General features: G+C 45.2%; 1 protein-coding gene and 1 long non-coding RNA gene across 2 annotated transcripts; one reads left to right on the forward strand and one right to left on the reverse strand.

The window, feature by feature from the left end:
* The first annotated feature begins 13537 nt into the window (after positions 1–13537).
* On the forward strand, positions 13538–16473 carry LOC123103739 (serine/threonine-protein kinase RIPK). Its single transcript, XM_044525414.1, has 4 exons — positions 13538–14257; positions 14350–14485; positions 14892–15028; positions 15546–16473. Exons 1-4 carry the CDS (start codon positions 13859–13861, stop codon positions 16233–16235), a joined length of 1362 nt encoding a protein of 453 aa, XP_044381349.1. The 5' UTR covers positions 13538–13858; the 3' UTR covers positions 16236–16473.
* On the reverse strand, positions 14757–20334 carry LOC123103740 (uncharacterized). The gene is made up of 4 exons (XR_006449948.1): positions 19437–20334; positions 17014–17240; positions 15219–15342; positions 14757–15054 (listed from the first exon to the last, which is right to left on the reverse strand). It is a non-coding gene; the product is annotated as an uncharacterized lncRNA (long non-coding RNA).
* Between the last annotated feature and the right edge of the window lie 393 nt (positions 20335–20727).

Below are 20727 nucleotides of genomic sequence, written 5' to 3' on the forward strand. Positions count from 1 at the left end.
CTCTCTATATCCTCCATCTCCTTATTTATTTGCCTCTTTTTTGCCCGCTTGCTTTTTGTTTGCTTGTGTGTTAGTTGCTTGCTTGTCACGACGGCTCAAGATAATACTAAATTGTGTGACTTCACCAATACCAACAACAATGATTTTATTAGCACACTGATTGCTCCTCTTACCGATGCTGAATCTTGTGAAATTAATACTGCTTTGCTGAATCTTGTCATGAAAGATCTGTTTTCCGGCCTTCCTAGTGAAGATGTCGCTACCCATCTGAATAGCTTCGTTGATTTGTGTGATATGCAAAAGAAGAAAGATGTGGATAATGATATTGTTAAATTGAAGCTATTTCCTTTTTCGCTTAGAGATCATGCTAAAGCTCGGTTTTTGTCTTTGCCTAAAAATAGTATTGATTTATGGAATAAGTGCAAAGATGCTTTTATCTCTAAGTATTTTCCTCCAACTAAGATCATCTCTCTTAGAAACGATATTATGAATTTTAAGCAACTTGATCATGAATATGTTGCACAAGCTTGGGAGATAATGAAACTAATGATACGTAATTGCCCTACTCATGGTTTAAATTTGTGGATGATTATACAAAAAATTTATGCCGGATTGAATTTTGCCTCTAGAAATCTTTTAGATTCGGTCGTGGGAGGCACTTTTATGGAAATCACTTTAGGAGAAGGTACTAAACTCCTAGATAATATTATGGTTAATTATTCTCAATGGCATACTGAAAAATCTACTAATAAAAAGGTGCATGCGATAGAAGAAAATAATGTTTTGAGTGGAAAGATGGATGAACTTATGAAATTATTTGCTAATAAGAGTGTTTCTTCTGATCCTTATGATATGCCCTTGTCTACTTTGATTGAGAATAATAATGAATCTATGGATGTGAATTTTGTTGGTAGGAACAATTTTGGTAACAACGCGTATAGAGGAAATTTCGACCCTAGGCCTTATCCTAGTAATCCCTCTAATAGTTATGGTAATTCCTACAACAATTCTTATGTAAATTATAATAAGATGCCCTCTGATTTTGAATCTAATATTAAAGAATTTATTACTTCGCAAAAGAATTTCAATGCTTTGATTGAAGAAAAATTGCTTAAGATTGATGATTTGGCTAGGAACGTTGATAGAATTACTGTTGATGTTGATTCTTTGAAACTTAGATCTATTCCACCTAAGCATGATATCAATAAGTCTCTGAAATCCATGAGAATTTCCATTGATGAGTGCAAAGAAAGAACCGCTAGGATGCGTGCTAAGAAAGATGCCTTTATAAGAGCGTGTTCTTCTAGTTCCTATGAAAATAAAGATGAAGATCTAAAAGTTATTGATGTGTCCCCTATTAAATCTTTGTTTTGCAATATGAATCTTGATAATGATGGGACTGAATATGATCCACCTTTACCTAGAAGGCATTCTAAGAATTCGGAATTTTTTGATCTTGATGCTAAAATTGATAAAAGTGGGATTGAAGAAATTAAAACAATAGATGTTGCTAAACCCACTATTATGGATTTCAAGGAATTTAACTATGAAAATTGCTCTTTGATTGATTATATTTCCTTGTTACAATCCGTGCTAAATTCTCCTCATGCTTATAGTCAAAATAAGGCGTTTACTAAACATATCGTTGATGCCTTGATGCAATCTTATGAAGAAAAATTTGAATTGAAAGTTTCTATCCCTAGAAAGCTTTATGATGAGTGGGAACCAACTATTAAAATTAAAGATCATGAATGCTATGCTTTATGTGATTTGGGTGCTAGTGTTTCCACGATTCCAAAGACTTTGTGTGATTTGTTAGATTTCCGTGATTTTGATGATTACTCTTTAAACTTGCACCTTGCGGATTTCACTATTAAGAAACCTATGAGGAGAATTAATGATGTTCTTATTGTTGCAAATAGGAATTATGTGCCCGCAGATTTTATTGTTCTTGACATAGATTGCAATCCTTCATGTCCTATTATTCTTGGTAGACATTTCCTTAGAACGATTGGTGCAATTATTAATAGGAAGAAAGGAAATATTAGATTCCAATTTTCATTAAGGAAAGGCATGGAACACTTTGCTAGAAAGAAAATTAAATTACCTTATGAATCTATTATGAGAGCCACTTATGGAGTGTCTACCAAAGATGGCAATACCTAGATCTATCCTTGCTTGTTATGCCTAGCTAGGGGCGTTAAACGATAGCGCTTGTTGGGAGGCAACCCAATTTTATTTTTATTCCTTGGTTTTTGCTCCTGTTTAGTAATAAATAATTTATCTAGCCTCTGTTTTGGTTGTGTTTTTTTGTGTTTAAGTAGTGTTTGTGCCAAGTAGAACCGTCGGGAAAAGTTTGGGAAAGTCTTGTTACACTTGCTGTAAAAAAAACAGAAACTATAGCGCTCACGAGAACTGCTGTCATTTTTATTTGGAAAGTGCTATTTAGTTAATTATTTTTTAAGATGATTAATAGATAAATTCCTCACGTCCAGCAATTTATTTTAGAATTTTTGGGGTTCCGTATCTTGCGCTAGCTACAGATTACTACAGACTGTTCTGTTTTTGACAGATTCTGTTTTTCGTGTGTTATTTGCTTATTTTGATGAATCTATGGCTAGTAAAATAGTTTATAAACCATAGAGAAGTTGGAATACAGTAGGTATAACACCAATATAAATAAAGAATGAGTTCATTACAGTACCTTGAAGTGGTCTTTTATTTTCTTTCGCTAACGGAGCTCACGAGATTTTCTAGTTTGAGTTTTGAGTTGTGAAGTTTTCAAGTTTTGAGTAAAGATTTGATGGATTATGGAACAAGGAGTGGCAAGAGCCTAAGATTGGGGATGCCCATGACACCCCCAAGATAATCTAAGGACACCTAAAAGCCAAAGCTTGGGGATGCCCCGGAAGGCATCCCCTCTTTCGTCTACTTCTATCGGTAACTTTACTTGGAGCTATATATTTATTCGCCACATGATATGTGTTTTTCTTGGAGCGTCTTGTATGATTTGAGTCTTTACTTTTTAGTTTACCACAATCATCCTTGTTGTACACACTTTTTGAGAGAGCCATACATGATTTGGAATTTGTTAGAGTACTCTATGTGCTTCGCTTATATCTTTTGAGTTATATAGTTTTGCTCTAGTGCTTCACTTATATCTTTTAGAGCACGGTGGTGGATTTGTTTTATAGAAACTATTGATCTCTCATGCTTCACTTAGATTATATTGAGAGTCTTAAATAGCATGGTAATTTGCTTAAAATCCTAATATGCTTGGTATACAAGATTAATAATAGAACTTTTTTATGAGTGTGTTGAATATATGAGAAGTTTGATCCTTGATAATTGTTTTGAGATATAAAGATGGTGATATTAAAGTTGTGCTAGTAGAGTAATTGTGAATTTGAAGAATACTTGTGTTAAAGTTTGTGATTCCTGTAGCATGCACGTATGGTGAACCGTTATGTGATGAAGTCGGAGCATGATTTGTTTTTTGATTGTCTTCCTTATGAGTGATGGTCGGGGACGAGCGATGGTCTTTTCCTACCAATCTATCCCCCTAGGAGCATGCGCGTAATATTTTGCTTTGATAACTTGTAGATTTTTGCAATAAGTATATGAGTTGTTTATGGCTAATGTTGAGTCCATGGATTATACGCACTCTCACCCTTCCACCTTTACTAGCCTCTCTAATACCGCGCACCTTTCGCCGGTATTATACACCCACCATATACCTTCCTCAAAACACCCACCATACCTACCTATTATGGCATTTCCATAGCCATTCCGAGATATATTGCCATGCAACTTTCCACTATTTCGTTTATTATGACACACTCTATCTTTGTCATATTGCTTAGCATGATCATGTAGTTGACATCGTATTTGTGGCAAAGCCACCGTTCATAATTCTTTCATACATGTCACTCATGAGTCATTGCACATCCCGGTACACTGTCGGAGGCATTCACATAGAGTCATATTTTGTTCTAAGTATCGAGTTGTAATTGTTGAGTTGTAAGAAAAATAAAAGTGCGATGATCATCATTATTAGAGCATTGTCCCAGTGAGGAAAGGATAATAGAGACTATGATTCCTCCACAAGTCGGGATGAGACTCCGGATAAAAAATTAAAAAAAAGAGAAAGAAAAGAGGCCATAAAAAAGAGAAAAGGCCCAAATAAAAAAATATGAGAAAAAAAGAGAGAAGGGACAATGTTACTATCCTTTTACCACACTTGTGCTTCAAAGTAGCGCCATGATCTTCATAGTAGAGATTCTCTAATGTTATCACTCTCATATACTAGTGGGAATTTTTCATTATAGAACTTGGCTTGTATATTCAATGATGGGCTTCCTCAAATCGCCCTAGGTCTTCATGAACAAGCAAGTTGAATGCACACCCACTTAGTTTCTTTTTGAGCTTTCATATACTTATAGATCTAGTGCATCCGTTGCATGTCAATCCCTACTCACTCACATTGATATCTATTGATGGACATCTCCATAGCCCGTTGATACGCCTAGTTGATGTCAGACTATCTTCCCCTTTTTGTCTTCTCCACAACCACCGTTCTATTTCACCTATAGTGCTATGTCCATGGCTCACGCTCATGTATTGCGTGAAAATTGAAAATGTTTTGAGAATGTCAAAAGTATGAAACAATTGCTTGGCTTGTCATCGGGGTTGTGCATCATTTAAATATTTTATATGATAAAGATGGAGCATAGCCAGACTATATGATTTTGTAGGGATAGCCATGTTATTTTGAGAAGACATAATTGCTTTATTAGTATGCTTGAAGTATTATTATTTTTATGTCAATATTAAACTTTTGTCTTGAATCTTTCAGATCTGAATATTCATACCACAATTAAGAAGAATTACATTAAAATTATGCCAAGTAGCACTCCGCATCAAAAATTCTGTTTTTATCATTTACCTACTCGAGGACGAGCAGGAATTAAGCTTGGGGATGCTTGATACGTCTCCAACGTATCTATAATTCTTGATTGCTCCATGCTATATTATCTACTGTTTTGGACATTATTGGGCTTTATTATCCACTTTTATATTATTTTTGGGGACTAACCTATTAACCGAAGGCCCAGACCAGAATTGTTGTTTTTTTGCCTATTTTAGGGTTTCGAAGAAAAGGAATATCAAACGGAGTCCAAACGGAATGAAACCTTCGGGAACGTGATTTTCTCAACAAACAAGACCCGAGAGACTTGGACCCTACGTCAAGACACAAAAGAGGAGGCCACGAGGTAGAGGGCGCGCCTACCCCCCCCCTAGGCGCGCCCTCCACCCTCGTGGGCCCCCTATTGCTCCACCGACATACTCCTTCCTCCTATATATACCTACGTACCCCCAACCAATCAGATGCGGAGCCAAAAAAACTAATTCCACTGCCGCAACTTTCTGTATCCACGAGATCCCATCTTGGGGCCTGTTCCGGGGCTCCGCCGGAGGGGGCATCGATCACGGAGGGCTTCTACATCAACACCATAGTCTCTTCGATGAAGTGTGAGTAGTTTACCTCAGACCTACGGGTCCATAGTTATTAGCTAGATGACTTCTTCTCTCTTTTTGGATCTCAATACAATGTTCTCCCCCTTTCTTGTGGAGAACTATTCGATATAATCTTCTTTTCGCGGTGTGTTTGTTGAGACGATGAATTGTGGGTTTATGATCAAGTCTATCTATGAATAATATTTGAATCTTTTCTGAATTATTTTATGTATGATTAGTTATCTTTGCAAGTCTCTTCGAATTATCAGTTTGGTTTGGCCTACTAGATTGATCTTTCTTGCATTGGGAGACGTGCTTAGCTTTGGGTTCAATCTTGCGGTGTCCTTTCCCAGTGACAGTAGGGGAAGCAAGGCACGTATTGTATTGTTGCCATCGAGGATAACAAGATGGGGTTTTCATCATATTGCATGAGTCTATCCCTCTATATCATGTCATCTTGCTTAAGGCGTTACTCTGTTTTTAACTTAATACTCTAGATGCATGCTGGATAGCGGTCGATGAGTGGAGAAATAGTAGTAGATGCGGGCAGGAGTCGGTCTACTTGTCTTGGACGTGATGCATATATATATGATCATACCTAGATATTCTCATAACTATGCTCAGTTCTGTCAATTGCTCAACAGTAATTTGTTCACCCACCGTAGAATACTTATGCTCTCGAGAGAAGTCACTAGTGAAACCTATGGCCCCCGGGTCTATCTTTATCATATTGATCTCCTACTACTTAGTTATTTCATTTGCTTTTTATTTTTCCTTTATTTTACTTTGCATCTTTATCACAAAAATACCAAAAACATTATCTTATCATATCTATCAGATCTCACTCTCGTAAGTGGCCGTGTAGGAATTGACAACCCCTATTCGCGTTGGTTGCGAGGATTTATTTGTTTTGTGCGGGTACAAGGGACTCGCGCGTAGCCTCCTACTGGATTGATACCTTGGTTCTCAAAAACTGAGGGAAATACTTACGCTACTTTGCTGCATCATCCCTTCCTCTTCGGGGAAAACCAACGCAGTGCTGAAGAGATAGCACATAGCACGAAGATTAAAGCACCTCCGGGCCTACATCCCTCGGAACGCTCAAATTGGTCATTTTTCCTCAGCCAGGCCCGAGCGATGCAACCCTAGGCACGTGGGCGTGGACGGTTGCACGCGTGGGTGCGGTCCCGAGATGTCACGTTGTTTCCAGACGCGTCATCATAAATTACCCTCACCTCCCCCTTCTCACCGCTCTCTCCCCTTTTCCCCACTCACACCGGTGACGGCAATGATGGCGACCACCTGAGCTCTACTACGAATCGATTGATGACGGCGACGGCAACCACCAGAGCGACTGCAGACCTCCACCGGAGCGCATCGGACATGGCAGTAAGACCTCGTTCTCTGTGTACATTCACTGCTTTTGACTCGGGCTAGATTCGATTAGAGCACGCCATTGAAGATTTAGGGGGGATTGAACACATCGGGGGGAGATTGGATTGTCTAGCCGCGGCGACCTTGGAGTCATGTCGAGCGGCGGGAGGGGCGTAGTCATCTTTTTTTCTTCCTCATCATCTTTGTTAAGAACGATGGGCCTTGCACGGTCGCATGCCGCCGGCGCCCTGGCCACCATCTGCACCTCATCGTTGTCGGACCCCGGCGACCCGAACGTACTAATCCAGTACGCCGTGGCACACCGGTCTTGAGGCGCCTTGTACTGACTGTACTTGGATGCGGTGTTGGGTTTGTGGGTTGGGTTAATATATGAGCTTTAGCCCGATATGAATGAATGTTGACCATGGATATGCGTGTTGTTCATAATGCAGATGGACAAGGGCAAGGAGGTGGTGCCACCATTGGAGAAGGGCAGGGAGGTTGTGCCTCCATTGGACGAAGTGCAAGTGCTGGATCACCCAAGCCCCAAGCGGAGGAACTATGGCCATTTCCATCAGGAGTGAGGGTCAAACCACTTATGCAAGGTTATCCTTGCTCCTGAGATAGAGAGTCTGCCATTGCCTCTGGACTTCAGAAAGTACTTCCCTGCCATCCCTACAGAGTTCAAGCTGAAGACGAACACCGACTGCGCGTGGAGGGTGACGGTGAGGGTGATCGGCGGCAGGGTCATCCTTGATCAGGGTTGGGCCACCTTCGCCGCCGTTCACCAGATCATGATCGGATACATGCTGACGTTCAAGCTGTTGTCCCCCAACACCATGAAGGTGACCTTCTTCAACGATGAGGGCATGGAGGTGGTCACCAAGTGCAAGGAGCACGGCAATGCCTTCGCCTTGACCGCCTGAGCTCGTGTGGTCCAATCCTTGGTTGTTCATGCTTTAGGACTTCGGTTTCGTTTAGAACTTATCGTACTGTGTTGGTTTAAAACTTGTTCGGCATGGTTAAGACTTATGTTTTATCCTAAGATCGTTATGTTGCTACTACTTTAGTTCTTGCTAGTTCATGTGTGCCTTTGGTAAGCTCAGCACATCAAGTAGGAGGTTGCCACACAACTGTCCTGGATGTAACCAAACAACCGGACTTGTGATTCCCTTGAAACAAGTGCGCAACCAAATAGCGGGCCTTTCGTTTTAGCACATTTAGCCTAGAGAAGATGCAGGCAACCAATCAACACGCAGATGTTGGTTTTTAGCCTGTATATGCTCAGTCAGACCCAACCGGGACAAGTATGCAAAGTGGCAAAAAACGGTGCAGGTAACCAAACGCGCCCTAACCTGGCTCGAGGCACGCCAGTGGGAGCCCGGCTGGGAAAAGACCAACGGCGGCCAAGGAGAACCCATGCTAGGATAGGTCCCCGAAGCAAGATCGAGAGGCCGGCACCACCATGTCGCCTCCATGAGCAATCAAATCACTGGAGCTGAGGCGAACTAGGACCAGCAACACGCACTAGCGTGAAGGAAACCGGGAGCCGCCACGGGGTCAAATAGAGAGGGGAGCAGGAGAAGGAAGGGCCGCCCCGCCGCCACCATGGGTCGGTCAGGCAACCGCTGACGGCGGCGACGCGGGGGAGGGGGTGTCTCACGGGTAGGAGCTTTTCTGTAGTGGCGGTAGGGCGTCACAAGAGTCTTGTGCATGTCAAAACGACCGCGGATTAAATAAAAAAATGTTACAGTCTTTTCTTAGAAACACGGTACCGACGCAAATGCTCATAAACATGTACGTACTCTCATCCCTATGAACACACACACGCACACCTTACCCCCTATGAGCACATGCGAAAGACTGAACCGGCGGAACTTGAGATTGACAAAGTCACCGCAAGCACATCTGAGAGACCTACTCGACGGGATCTTGAGATTTGATGCCACAGAAAGCTACAGTTATGTTTTGTACAGTGGAGAAGCACTGGTACACATGTTGCTACTGTAGTTATGCACCGTGCTTCAATATTGACCACTCGCTTTTGATCGGATGCCTCATAAATAATCTTTTTGTCCGAAAAAAAAATTCCCAAGTTTATCTTTCAAATGGATGTATCTAGCACTAATTGATGTTAAATACATCTATTTGGAGGGACAAGCTTTCCTGGAAGTTGCAGCCGTGAGTTGGCTTGGTCAAGTCGGAGAACACGCGCCGGTGTATTTTGTGTGATTCCTCCGTCTGCAGCTTCTCTTCACTGTAATTCACCGACGGTGCCGTCGTTTTGCACACTTTGGTTCCGTTTATCTCCAAGAAGAGAAGTTACGAAACACAGACCTCATTCTTTATTATAATTTCACGGCATGGAAGATATTTCAGAGTCCGTTTGGGCCGGAGATATTTTCCTGCATGCAGCTCGGACGCCACAGCGACATCTGACACGTACGTAATGTAAGATTGAGGTGAAGAGGAGAGAAAGCATCGGAGCCGGATAAGTTTTAGACAGCACACGCAGCACCGTGCCGAGGAAGTGAAGGATGGTAATTAGCTGCAAGAGCGGCCCGAAGCAACCCCAATATTGATATTACGGTTGTTGCCGAACACTTGTCAGTAGGCTTGAGATATTTGCTGGAGGAGACAAGGGAGGGCGCGGAATGACAAAAGTACATGGGGCGTGCCCCTTTTCCTCCCAAAATCAAAATCAAAATCAAAAGGAGGTTCAGCAGGCGCGAAATATCCCCGGAATGAGAAGCCTATCCTCGCAGCGGCGTCGTGAACGGAAAGGAATGGCATGGCAGAGCGCGATGGTGCTGCCGCCAGTGACGGGCCCAGGGCAGAGCCATTGGTGTATGTCAGTGTCAGCTGACACCAAAAAAGAAAGAAAAGGAAATGTCTAAGAGCATCTCAAATCAGATTTTAATGACACCATTATTTGGCATGTTATGGCAAGTTTGCTGTACTTTGATGTTTGCCGACCCATTTTTGATTTTTCCCTCCCGGAGGCCCGCGGCGGCGCCAGACCACAGAATGGGGGGTATGCGTGCGGCTGCTCGATCGGCTCTCGGTCTGCTAGTGTTCGATCAGGTTACGCCCTTCTCCTGCTCCCACCCGCACGTCGCAGTGTCGTGCGCACGCAGTAGCAGTGGAGTCTGCGAGTACACGAAATCCATCCACTCATTTCGGCAGCTTCCGACGCCATGCGACCCACGCCACGCACGCGCGCACGAGAATCCGTCGCGCCCTCCTGCCCTGCCCCGAAAACGACACGACGCCGTTTGTAACTTTTAATCCGTTTCCATCGTTCGGACGGCGTGGACTAAAACGTCCGGCCTGATACGACCCAGGATACGGCGGGCTCGAGGTCACCTCACCTGCCGGCTGCCGGAAGAGGAAGAATAATCGGCCCCGATGCCAGCCCTGGGATCTCGCGCACGTCGGGCCACCGGCAGCTTTTCCGGCACGCCGGTGCGCCGCGCCGCGGGGCCGGGGAGCCCGACGGCCAACCACGTGTCCGCGTGCGCTGCCGGCGACGGGCGAACCGCCGACCGTGTAGCAGGTACGCGCGTACGCTTCCTCCCGTGCCACCCCCGCCTCGCCTAGGAGGAGCGGGGGTTAAAAAGCCGGAGAGGGATTGCAGTTGACTCGCCGGCGGTGTCGCCTAGCCGCTCTGCCGTCGGCCCGACCGACTGGCTCGTGGGCCGCGTGGTCGCTTGCGTCCGGAGCGCGCGTGGAGGCGTGGCGTCCGGATAGAAAGCGGTGCAACTTGCAACTGTTCATCCCTTGCTGGCAAAAAAGACTGAATCCCTTGCTGGCATCCGATGTAGTGTAGAATATTGTTCGTGCATCTTTTGAAAGGATTGTTAACCGGATTTTGGGCGGCCTCGCTGGATCCCGGATGTGCGGAAGGTACTACCTTTGGACTTTGGAATGGTCGCTGTCAGTGTCCCCTGGGGTCGAGTTCGGTAATGACTAATGAGCGCCTTGTTGGATTGGCCGGTGCATCCATCCATCCATTATCATCATGGAGAGGGGAAAAAAAGGGCCGATATGTAAGCGCCACCGTCTCAGACTCTCTCGGTGCAACGCAAGCCAACCAACCGGAGCCGTGGGCGTCTGACCTGACATGATAAGCAAGCACGTTTTTACCGTCGCTGCATGTAGAAACCGCAAGACCTTTCACCCTCCGTATCACCGATCGTCGTTGCAGTAACGCTACCGACCTTGTAAAAACTCCTCTTCCTCTTTTCTGCGGGTGATGGTAAAAACTCTTCCCCGACCAAGAGTAAAAGAAGAATCTAGAAAGGAATTCGACAGCGAAGAACAATCCAGAATCAGAAGAAGGGTATTACCCCTAGTCCGCCGGAGCACCTCAGCCTCAAATCAAAATAAGTCAAGAATCATTTCCGTTGAACGATCGAGCGCATGAGATCGCTGGGCAACGCAGGCATTGAACAGCGCATCGGAACGTTTCTTTCATCACCCGGGCACGAAAAGACCTTCTTGCGTGGCTTCCCTTCCTTTTCCTGCCATTTTCTCGGAAGACAAGTTTCGACGATTGACTTTTTCCAAGAGGGGCTGCGGGCTAATTAAAACAGTCCTCTGGAGGAGCAAGAATTAAGATCACATTTCCAAACGTGTGACCTAGCTAAGGCTGTTTCTATGTGAAACGGCGGTGAGCCGATACGACATCTCCCTTGGAAATTTTTGAATTCAACTCGCAGGGAGACAAGACAGAGCCAGAGACTAGAGCACCTACACGTGGACTTCTTCAGGTTTGTTTACAAGATAAGGCGTGTGGCCTCATGATTCGCTTTGTCTTTCTAGCAATGGACAGGATGTTCGCTAGCCTCCGACTACTTGTAAGATGTCCTATATAATTGGTGATGAAAGATTTTGCGCCTAGGGAGGTTCCGATATGGTACGGGCATGCAGCTACATCCGGTGTCTTGTGGAACTAACGGACGACAGTTTTCAGGTTTGTTATTAACAAGTTCATCGGACATGAACTTCATGATGATCCATGAAGCTACCAAAGCATCAAGTTGTACAACTGCTACACGAAATAAATACAGCCCAGAGCACGTCAACGTTGTTACTATTAACAACATTGTTACTACAACGTCCGTACTACCAAAATCTTGTGGTTTGTTAATCCTATGTATAGGATTAAGTGGGCATGCCACTTCAATTTTGTATTTTCTTGTTCCTGCGTTTTAAAATTCTTGTGAATCAACGAGGCTCTACATCTCTAGCTAGACTCTAGGAATCGAATTCCTTCGCCTAGTTTGCAACTAGGATTAGGCAGAAAACTAACTCCAAACCGGCTAAGGTTCTACCAGTTGGGCCACTTGATAATTTGATAGCAAGGACGATGGAAAGGGTGAGCTATGACTAGGCAGCAAATCTAGTTAATCTACCTGTAGCAAAGAGGCACGAGGTAACCTGAGAAAGAAGAACGATTGAGTTTACTTGTAAAACATTCTGATGGTAACACTGCCCCTGTCTGCACTGCATGGCATTATCCGGCAAAAGGTGATTCCCGGTTGAGCCCCTACTCCGCTGTACGTAGACCACGTCGGCTACTCAACCCTAATCCTCTCCGGCACGACTTGCGCGGCATCAAATGCCATGATTATGCGCAAAGGCAGCGTGCACTTCTACTGTTATCACACAAGAGCCAACAGAAAAGCAACATCCATAGTTTACTCTAGCCGAATTGTACAATGCTTAAGATGATTATGGTTTACATGTGTGATGTGTCTATTCCCAAAATGACTACATGTGGTTCATGTGTGTAAAATTTACGATATTCATATTTTATGCCAGTCTACACAATTATATCGGCTCCCGACAAAATAAGCCAACGTGTTTTTCTCTCTAGCCAGGAGCCCAGGACTAACCTGAACTGTATTAATCTGTACTACCTACTAAAGTAAGCGAAATTGACTGCAAAAAAAAGTAAGCGAAATTCTTTTTTTGCTTTGGACTACTGTTGGAACTTCTATCATGTTTACTCGGTAAAACGGAGTAACGTATAATTTTGACCGGTAAAACGGGTGCGCAACCTTGCATTTCGCCTATTTCTTAAAGATACAGGTAGTAACAACTCAGGTGTTCATAAGAAAAGATATTCAGCTTACCAGGCCGTTCTCTTCTTCTTTGTTTGTTGATCTTGAAACTTCCGGTCCCTCGAGCAATTCACTCTACTTTTCACCGGAACGGCCTGCACAAAGTCCAAATTAGAATGTCCCAAGGTGAATAGTTTAGCTAAATAAAAGGCCCTGCGCTTTCTGTCAATTTTATTTCAGGTACGGTTCGACCGGTCGTTCCTGCATATTGAAGCAACTGTTACACGGCCAGGGCTTAAAAAAGGGCTAAAGGCACCTGTAGCTGTAGCATAAACCCACGGCGACAGTAGCGCAAAACCACGTACTCTGTTAGTAGTAGGTTGAATAGTCAATTTAATCATCCTAGCGTACGTCCGATGGTCCACCCCCGAACAACTTTTCACCATACAAACGCGAACCCGCGGTTCGATTTGGTATATGAAACCGCGGTGTGACATGCCCGTCACTTTGATCCACCCATGTTCGTTCCCACAAACAAGGTTTGAGTCAACTCCATGAATGAAAACCTACGTCGTCTCGCCGGTAGAAACTCTGGTCCGTTGGAGGGAGGGGCGAGCCGTTCGCGCCACCAACCACCACCATATTCCCTTCCCCTGTTTCCTCCGATCAGAGTCCTACGGCAGGGGCGAGGCCCGCACTCCACACTTATATAAAGGCCCGGCCAGCCACTCCATCCTCCACCCAAGCCGATCCCCGCCTTCTCCTTCTCTCCAGTCCTGCTCACCTGACCTTCTCCCTCCCTCGCCCGACCTCCCCTGCACTCACAGCCCCCGGGTGGCGGGAAACATTCTTGATCCTCCTACGATATTGATATACGCGGAGATTCTCGGTTCTTTGCCATGGCCGCCAAATCTTGGAACCCGTTCTCGTGCTGCGTCGGCGGGGGCCGAGTGGCGGACGACGACGACGACTGCAGGCGGCGGATCGGGCGGCGGGGGAAAGGCTGCGCGAGGTCGTCGTCGAGGATGTCCTTCAAGAGCCTCAGCTCGTCGGGGACGCTGTCCCCGGAGGACCTGTCCATCACGCTGTCCGGCTCCAACCTGCACGCCTTCACCTACGCCGAGCTCCGCGCGGCGACCGGGAGCTTCTCGCGGGCCAACTACCTCGGCTGCGGCGGTTTCGGCCCGGTCTACAAGGGCGCCGTCGACGACAAGCTCCGTCCCGGGCTGGCCGCGCAGCCCGTCGCCGTCAAGTACCTCGACCTGGACTGCGGCACGCAGGGCCACAAGGAGTGGCTGGTGAGTGCTGAACAGAGTGCAATGCTCGCGCCAGCAGATCAATTTCGAGGTCTGGTTCATGAATGGATGACTTATATGGGTTGCTCTTGTAGGCTGAGGTTTTCTTCCTTGGGCAACTGAGGCACAACAACCTGGTGAAATTGATCGGGTACTGCTACGAGGACGAGCACCGGATGCTGGTCTACGAGTTCATGAACGCCGGGAGCCTGGAGACGCACCTCTTCAAAAGTGAGTTACTTCTTCACTGCTTTCTGCTGTCAATTAATCATTCTGAGGATTAGTTTGTTTGGTTGTTGTCGAGACCAGCAAGATAAAGAAATGTTTTAATTTGGAAATCTAGGCACGTACGAGTGCCATCTGTTCCATCAGCGACGAGCTGTTCTTGTCCCCTGAAGTTTCTTTTCTCTAAGTCAAGAGGATAGCTGAGCTGCTCTCTGCCTTCCAAAAGAACAACACACATTTTCTCTTTTTAAAATCAGATGAATGTGGAGATTGGATATTTACTAAAAAGGGATACTGGATATTTTGGATTAAAAAAATATTTATCCTACCAACTTCCTGGTGCTTGCAAGTTACTACAACTCTTGGTCAACGTGGAGGAGGAAACTGATCTGAAACATCCTACCATCTTCAGGTACCAATGGCTCTCTCCCGTGGATGACAAGGATGAAGATCGCTGTCGGCGCGGCCAAGGGCCTTGCCTTTCTCCATGATGCCGACCCGCCGGTGATCTACCGCGACTTCAAGGCCTCCAACATCTTGCTCGACTTGGTAAGCCTCCCGTAACTTCAGACTTTCTGTAAAGAAAAGAAGCAGTTTTGAAAATGATTGTCATTTGGGAACTGTAGTAGTGGTTACCAGCAAATGGGGTCGAACACAACTTCACACCTCTTACGCTGGAATTACTACAAAAGTGTCTGAAAAACGACAAATAATTTGATCTCAAATCTTAATTTCCAACCTTTAGCTTTTGACCAGTTGAACCATCCAAGATGCCATGTTTCTGAACTTATTAGCTGGCCCAGTGTGCTATGGGCAGCTCTGACCTGACTGAAACTCTGAAGATTCTTGGATGAATGCCAAATCTGAGGAATCCAATTAATTGAGATACATTTAGCATTCAATGTCAAGTTCACAGAAACACCTACAGATTAGTAATTCACGAACAGTAGTACAATTGTACACATATATTTACCTTGCATCTACTTTGAGAAAATTGTTCAGCTTGTAACGCATTGTATTTCACTTCATGCTATTTCCCTAACAAAATTTCAATGCTTGATTTCAGGATTACAACACCAAGTTGTCCGACTTCGGGCTGGCCAAGGATGGGCCTCAGGGCGACGCGACACACGTGACAACACGTGTCATGGGGACGCATGGTTATGCAGCGCCAGAGTACATCATGACAGGCCACTTGACCGCCAAGAGCGATGTATATAGCTTTGGTGTGGTGCTCCTGGAGCTCCTCTCTGGGCTACGATCAGTGGACCGTGCACGGCGACTCAGGGAACAGAACCTGGTCGACTGGGCTAGACCATACCTCAAGCACTCTGACAGGTTGTACAAAGTCATGGACCCAGCTCTCGAGTGCCAATACTCATGCAAAGGCGCCGAGGTGGCAGCACTGGTGGCATACAAGTGTCTCAGCCAGAACCCAAAGTCTAGGCCCACCATGAGGGAGGTGGTCAAGGCCCTCGAGCCCGTCCTCGGCATGGATGACTTCTTCCCTGTGGGCCCATTTGTGTTCACAGTCATTGTGGAGGAGGACAAGGTAGTGGACATGAAGGTGGAGGTCGAGGAGAAGCACCAGCACCCACGCCAGAACCATCAAGACAGGCACCGGCAGAAGTACCCCGACTCAGCAATCCATGCCGGCATTGTGCTCCGCCGCGGCGATGGGCTCATTACCGGATTCACCGGTGCGCAGCGACGGCAACAAAGGTCGTCGAGCTACAATCGGGAGAGGGGGGCATAGGACTAAGGTAGGGAAGTGAGTAGGACAGAATGGTATGTACATACCATAGAGATGTGATACAATGTCACATCGGTTTGTTTGTTTTGGATTTGTGGATTGTGTTTCTTTTCTTCTTTATAGTTTTTGGAAAGGTCTCAGGGGACTTACGCCCACCTTTCTTCTTGATAGTGACAATGGGTGTTAGATAAATATAGGGATGCAAAACAGTGTGACAAAAGTCCGGTTTTGATTTTCGCAAGGATTGTTGTTCAAGATGTTTTTTTTTCTTTGAGAATCACGGTGGGGAGTTCCCCCACCTGAATATATTACTCAAAGTGGCCAAAATGCCTGAGAACTGATCCAGTTTATAAGGAAAACCAGATCAAAAACCTAAACAAATTGACCCCGTTCATGAGGGAAACCGGGCCGAAAACCAAAATGCCAGAGGAGCGATCAAGATGTTGTTTACAAATCAATGGTCTAGTTCAAAGGGATGCCCAATGCTTCTTTCATTTGCATAAATTTTGGTCCAATATCATCCATTGTTCGCAAATGAAATGAGTGCTTGAAAAAATTGACATGCTGGGCTTTTGTGATTCTTTAAGAAAGTGAAATGTGTACTTGAAAAAATTGCATGCAAGGTTTCTGTGATTCTTTAAGAAAATAGAGAAAATAATGCAACATGAAACTAACACTGTGACAAGTTAATGTTGATGGTGTCAGTTAATACTTGCAAGCTGGACCGAGCACATGTTTATCAGTAAATATAAATGGTGAGGGATGGGCAAGTACATGTCACCTGACATATTGAAGGTTGACGCGAAAGGATTAAGGTCAAGTCAACATCAGCTTTGCAATAATAAGCTCCAACTGTGAAACTGTACAGAAGAACGTTTGACAAGCTAGCTACATGACAATAGATTAACTGAAATGCATGTTTCTTTAAATTAAATCTCACCCGTCCAGCTGAGATGAGAGATAGCCCAATAGGAATGCAACCACCAGAACTGAAGGTCTGTTATGCATCTGTGTATAAGATATCATAAATTATCAATATCTGATAGGACATCAATCTTAATGAATCATATACTCAAAAACTATAATTGAGAAGCCTTGAGTTGAAAAAAGAACTGCAAATAAATTATGAGGAGACTTTTGGGAGAACCATCATCGGTGCATCTGGAAACCAAAACCAAGGCAAGGAGTACTCCAAATGTTCGTTATTACATCGCCTATATAGCACTCATACAACAGAATCATTTGTAGAATATCATGTTTCTGCTCTAATCAGGAACGTCCAGAGAAAACAGGGGATGAAAAAAAAATACAAGAGTCGTGCACAATCTCTGATGTACTTGTCATGCCAAGCTCCATGTGATTTGGCATTGTTTTCGTCTTCAGAATAACATATAGAAAATGACACATAACAGAATGAAGTGAAAACCTAAGTGTACACCATTATCACCAGACAATGATGCCATCAGATACCCAATCAAGTAAAAATCTGACAGATATGCAAACCAATAGGAATCTAACTGTAGGATTGATTGCACAAGGATGATTCTGTAGGATGTAAATGCAAGGTGTCATCAGAATGCCATGAGCAATTTTCCTTAGAAGTGCAATTGATGAGGCTAGTCAGTCTCAGGTGCCAGGATTGAGCCATGAAACAGAGGGTCAGAAATGCATTCCAAGTATACAATTGGCTCATTCATTAAAACATGACCATAAGTAGGAATGCACTACATTTGCCGCCGTGATGTCCTGATGCATCAAACTTAGAGTTCTTCGTGGTTCAGAAAGAACATAAGATGTTTCTTCTCTGATAATATAGCTCAATCAAGAAAATTGTTGCTACAGAATGGAAGGTTCAAACTTTAAGTATTAACTCCAGCAGCTTTATAAAATAATATGCGATATGTATCTAAGTCGGGTGCTTCATTGTTGTACATATAGAAGTCGAACTTCTGATAACACTGTCAATGTGACAAAGAGTGAAAGCACAAAGCAATTGTACATATTTATTTAATTTAAACTAACATGTTGAAGGAGTGAGATCACACGTAGAGCATCCCAGTTCGTACAGGATACAAACTGTCTGTACGTGGAACTTCTGTTGTACTAGCCACTAACTTCTGTTGCACTTTCATACCGGAATGACCTATAACTATTGCGCTATTAGAGACATCATCTACAGCAGAAGCACTTTTAGTTACGATGGCTATTGTACTGGTTATATATTTATTGATACAGAACATGGCACAGCTTAGTGCACTTGGAAACATTTTAGCAACTTATTTTATAGCTTAACTTTTAGTGAGGAACATTATAAAGTTGGTACCTTAAATGCTAGAGTGATCTATGCATCATCATTCTGAAACAGCATTACTGTTCTTGGAGTTAAGAGCTTGTCTAGGCTACACTGTGCAAGGAGCAGAATAATTATTGTGTGGACCTTGAAGTTTCACTTAGGTAATAGGAAAAAACAAACGGTTATAAGATATCACATGCATCCTTCTTATACTAGATGCTATGAAAATCGAAACATTTATCTTCACAGTAATTTGCGCCATCTCCCTATTAACTAAGAACTATCCTGTCACTGAGCTATTGGAAATTAAGGTTTCCCAAGGAATAACGAAAAATATTTTCAATAAAACATGTGAGAATCATACAAGTCGGCAGAACGATACTGAATTCGGCCACAAAATTATTCAATATTTAATATCTGAAACAAAATATACTGAAAAAATATGCGGGAAATCGGGTTCGCTCACAATTCTTTGATTGCCATTAGTCTAATTTTCGTTTTCTGAATAAAGTTTTTTCTCTTGTTCTGCTAGCTCTAAATTCTTTTATGTAAACCATGTAAGCTGTAAAGGCTAATTTCTTACGGTCGTCGGTCCATGATTGTGCCAAATTGAAATGGACATCACAAAGGTGTCGCTAACAACACCCAAATTTCGATTGCATATACTTGGATATATTTGGAGGTCGAACATGTTTTTCCCCTTCTCTTGAATACAGTGTGTGACTTGTTAGAAACGATCCTACTGACAATAAACAGGTCAGACACCACCGGCAAGCAAGCAAACAATCGATATCTTATGACACTTCAATGGAGAACCTTCTGTTACCAATTCCTGGGTATATTTCATTCACAATAATTACAGCAGTAACAGTATAATCAAAAGCAGCACCTACACCACAGAAACAACATACCCGAATCCAAGCCTCGTTCAGTTATAAGCTGTTCTGTACTCGTGCGGAGCTCCACAGGCACCGTGAAGGCACGAAGCGACCCCTACCCCAACGGTGACGGCGATCGTCGCGGCGGCCTTGACCGCGGCGGTGGCGGCGGGGCGCGGGGGGCAGGGCGCGGCGAAGGAGTGGACGACGTGGACCGTGAGGTGGAAGCACGCGGCGAGGAGCAGGACCGTGGCGGCGACGGCGGACGCGGGCAGGCGGGACTCCGCGGCTGCCACGAAGGGCTCCACGAACCAGGCCGCCGCCGTCGACGCGGCGAGGCAGAGGAATGCGAGGTGGAGGAGGCGCGATCTCCCGCCGCCGTTGCTGGCCGCGGCGGCTGGCGGCGGCTGCGTTGCCGGGGGATGGTGAGTCCCGGCGGTGGCGGGGGAGCGGGGGAGTTGGGTGGGCGCCTCCTGGTCACGCATCGTCGCGGGCGCCGGCGGCGGGTTCGACGGCACAGCACAGCACTGGAAGATGTGTGGATTGTTCCCTCGTCTGCGGATGGAATGCGACTGGCGACGGCTGTTTATACTACTGCCATGGGAAGCAAAGCGCCTCCCGTTTCGCGTCGGCGGCGACGTCGCACGGTCGCCATGGCACTGGCCGATGTCGACATCTACGACACCGCTGCACTTGTGCACTGTGCACAACCTGACTGACTCGTGGGCCTGGCCGAACCCTGGGCCCGACGGTCAGTGAATGGGACTAGGGGAGCGAGTGACTCGCTGCAAGTGCCAGCTTCCTCCTGAAAACGAAAGGCAGGGCCGGGCGGCCGGTGCGACTGCCGGCTGCGTTTCAAGGCCTCATCGAGTCGAGTAAAGAAACAGTGGAAAATCTGGTGAGGTTTCTATGATTGTCTTTTTGTCTTTTTTGTTTCCAGAAGTGTAGGCCGAATGTGTGTCCGCAATTCTTTAAATAATTTTTAAACATGTTTAATATTTTCTTAAGATTTAATCATGCCTAAAGCCAGATCCTATAATACCCCCCCCCCAACACACACACACACACAAAATGACCATTATCATTAGGGCGCTTATAGGCGCCGGCGCATCGGCCGAACCATTCGGCCGGTCAAGCCCCAGCCGCCCGATACCACGATTAAGAGCCGTCAGATTTGACCCCCTTGCTTCGTCCTCCTCCTGGTTGTTCTCCTTCGATCAAAATTGCAACGGCCCACAGCGACGTCCGACGCCCCGCCATCGCCCCCCGACCAAGGTTGAAGCACCCCCGTGGCGCCCCCGTCGCCGATCGGCGCCCTCGCCGG

Source organism: Triticum aestivum, chromosome 5A, assembly GCF_018294505.1.
Source record: "Triticum aestivum cultivar Chinese Spring chromosome 5A, IWGSC CS RefSeq v2.1, whole genome shotgun sequence".
Lineage (NCBI taxonomy): Eukaryota > Viridiplantae > Streptophyta > Magnoliopsida > Poales > Poaceae > Triticum > Triticum aestivum.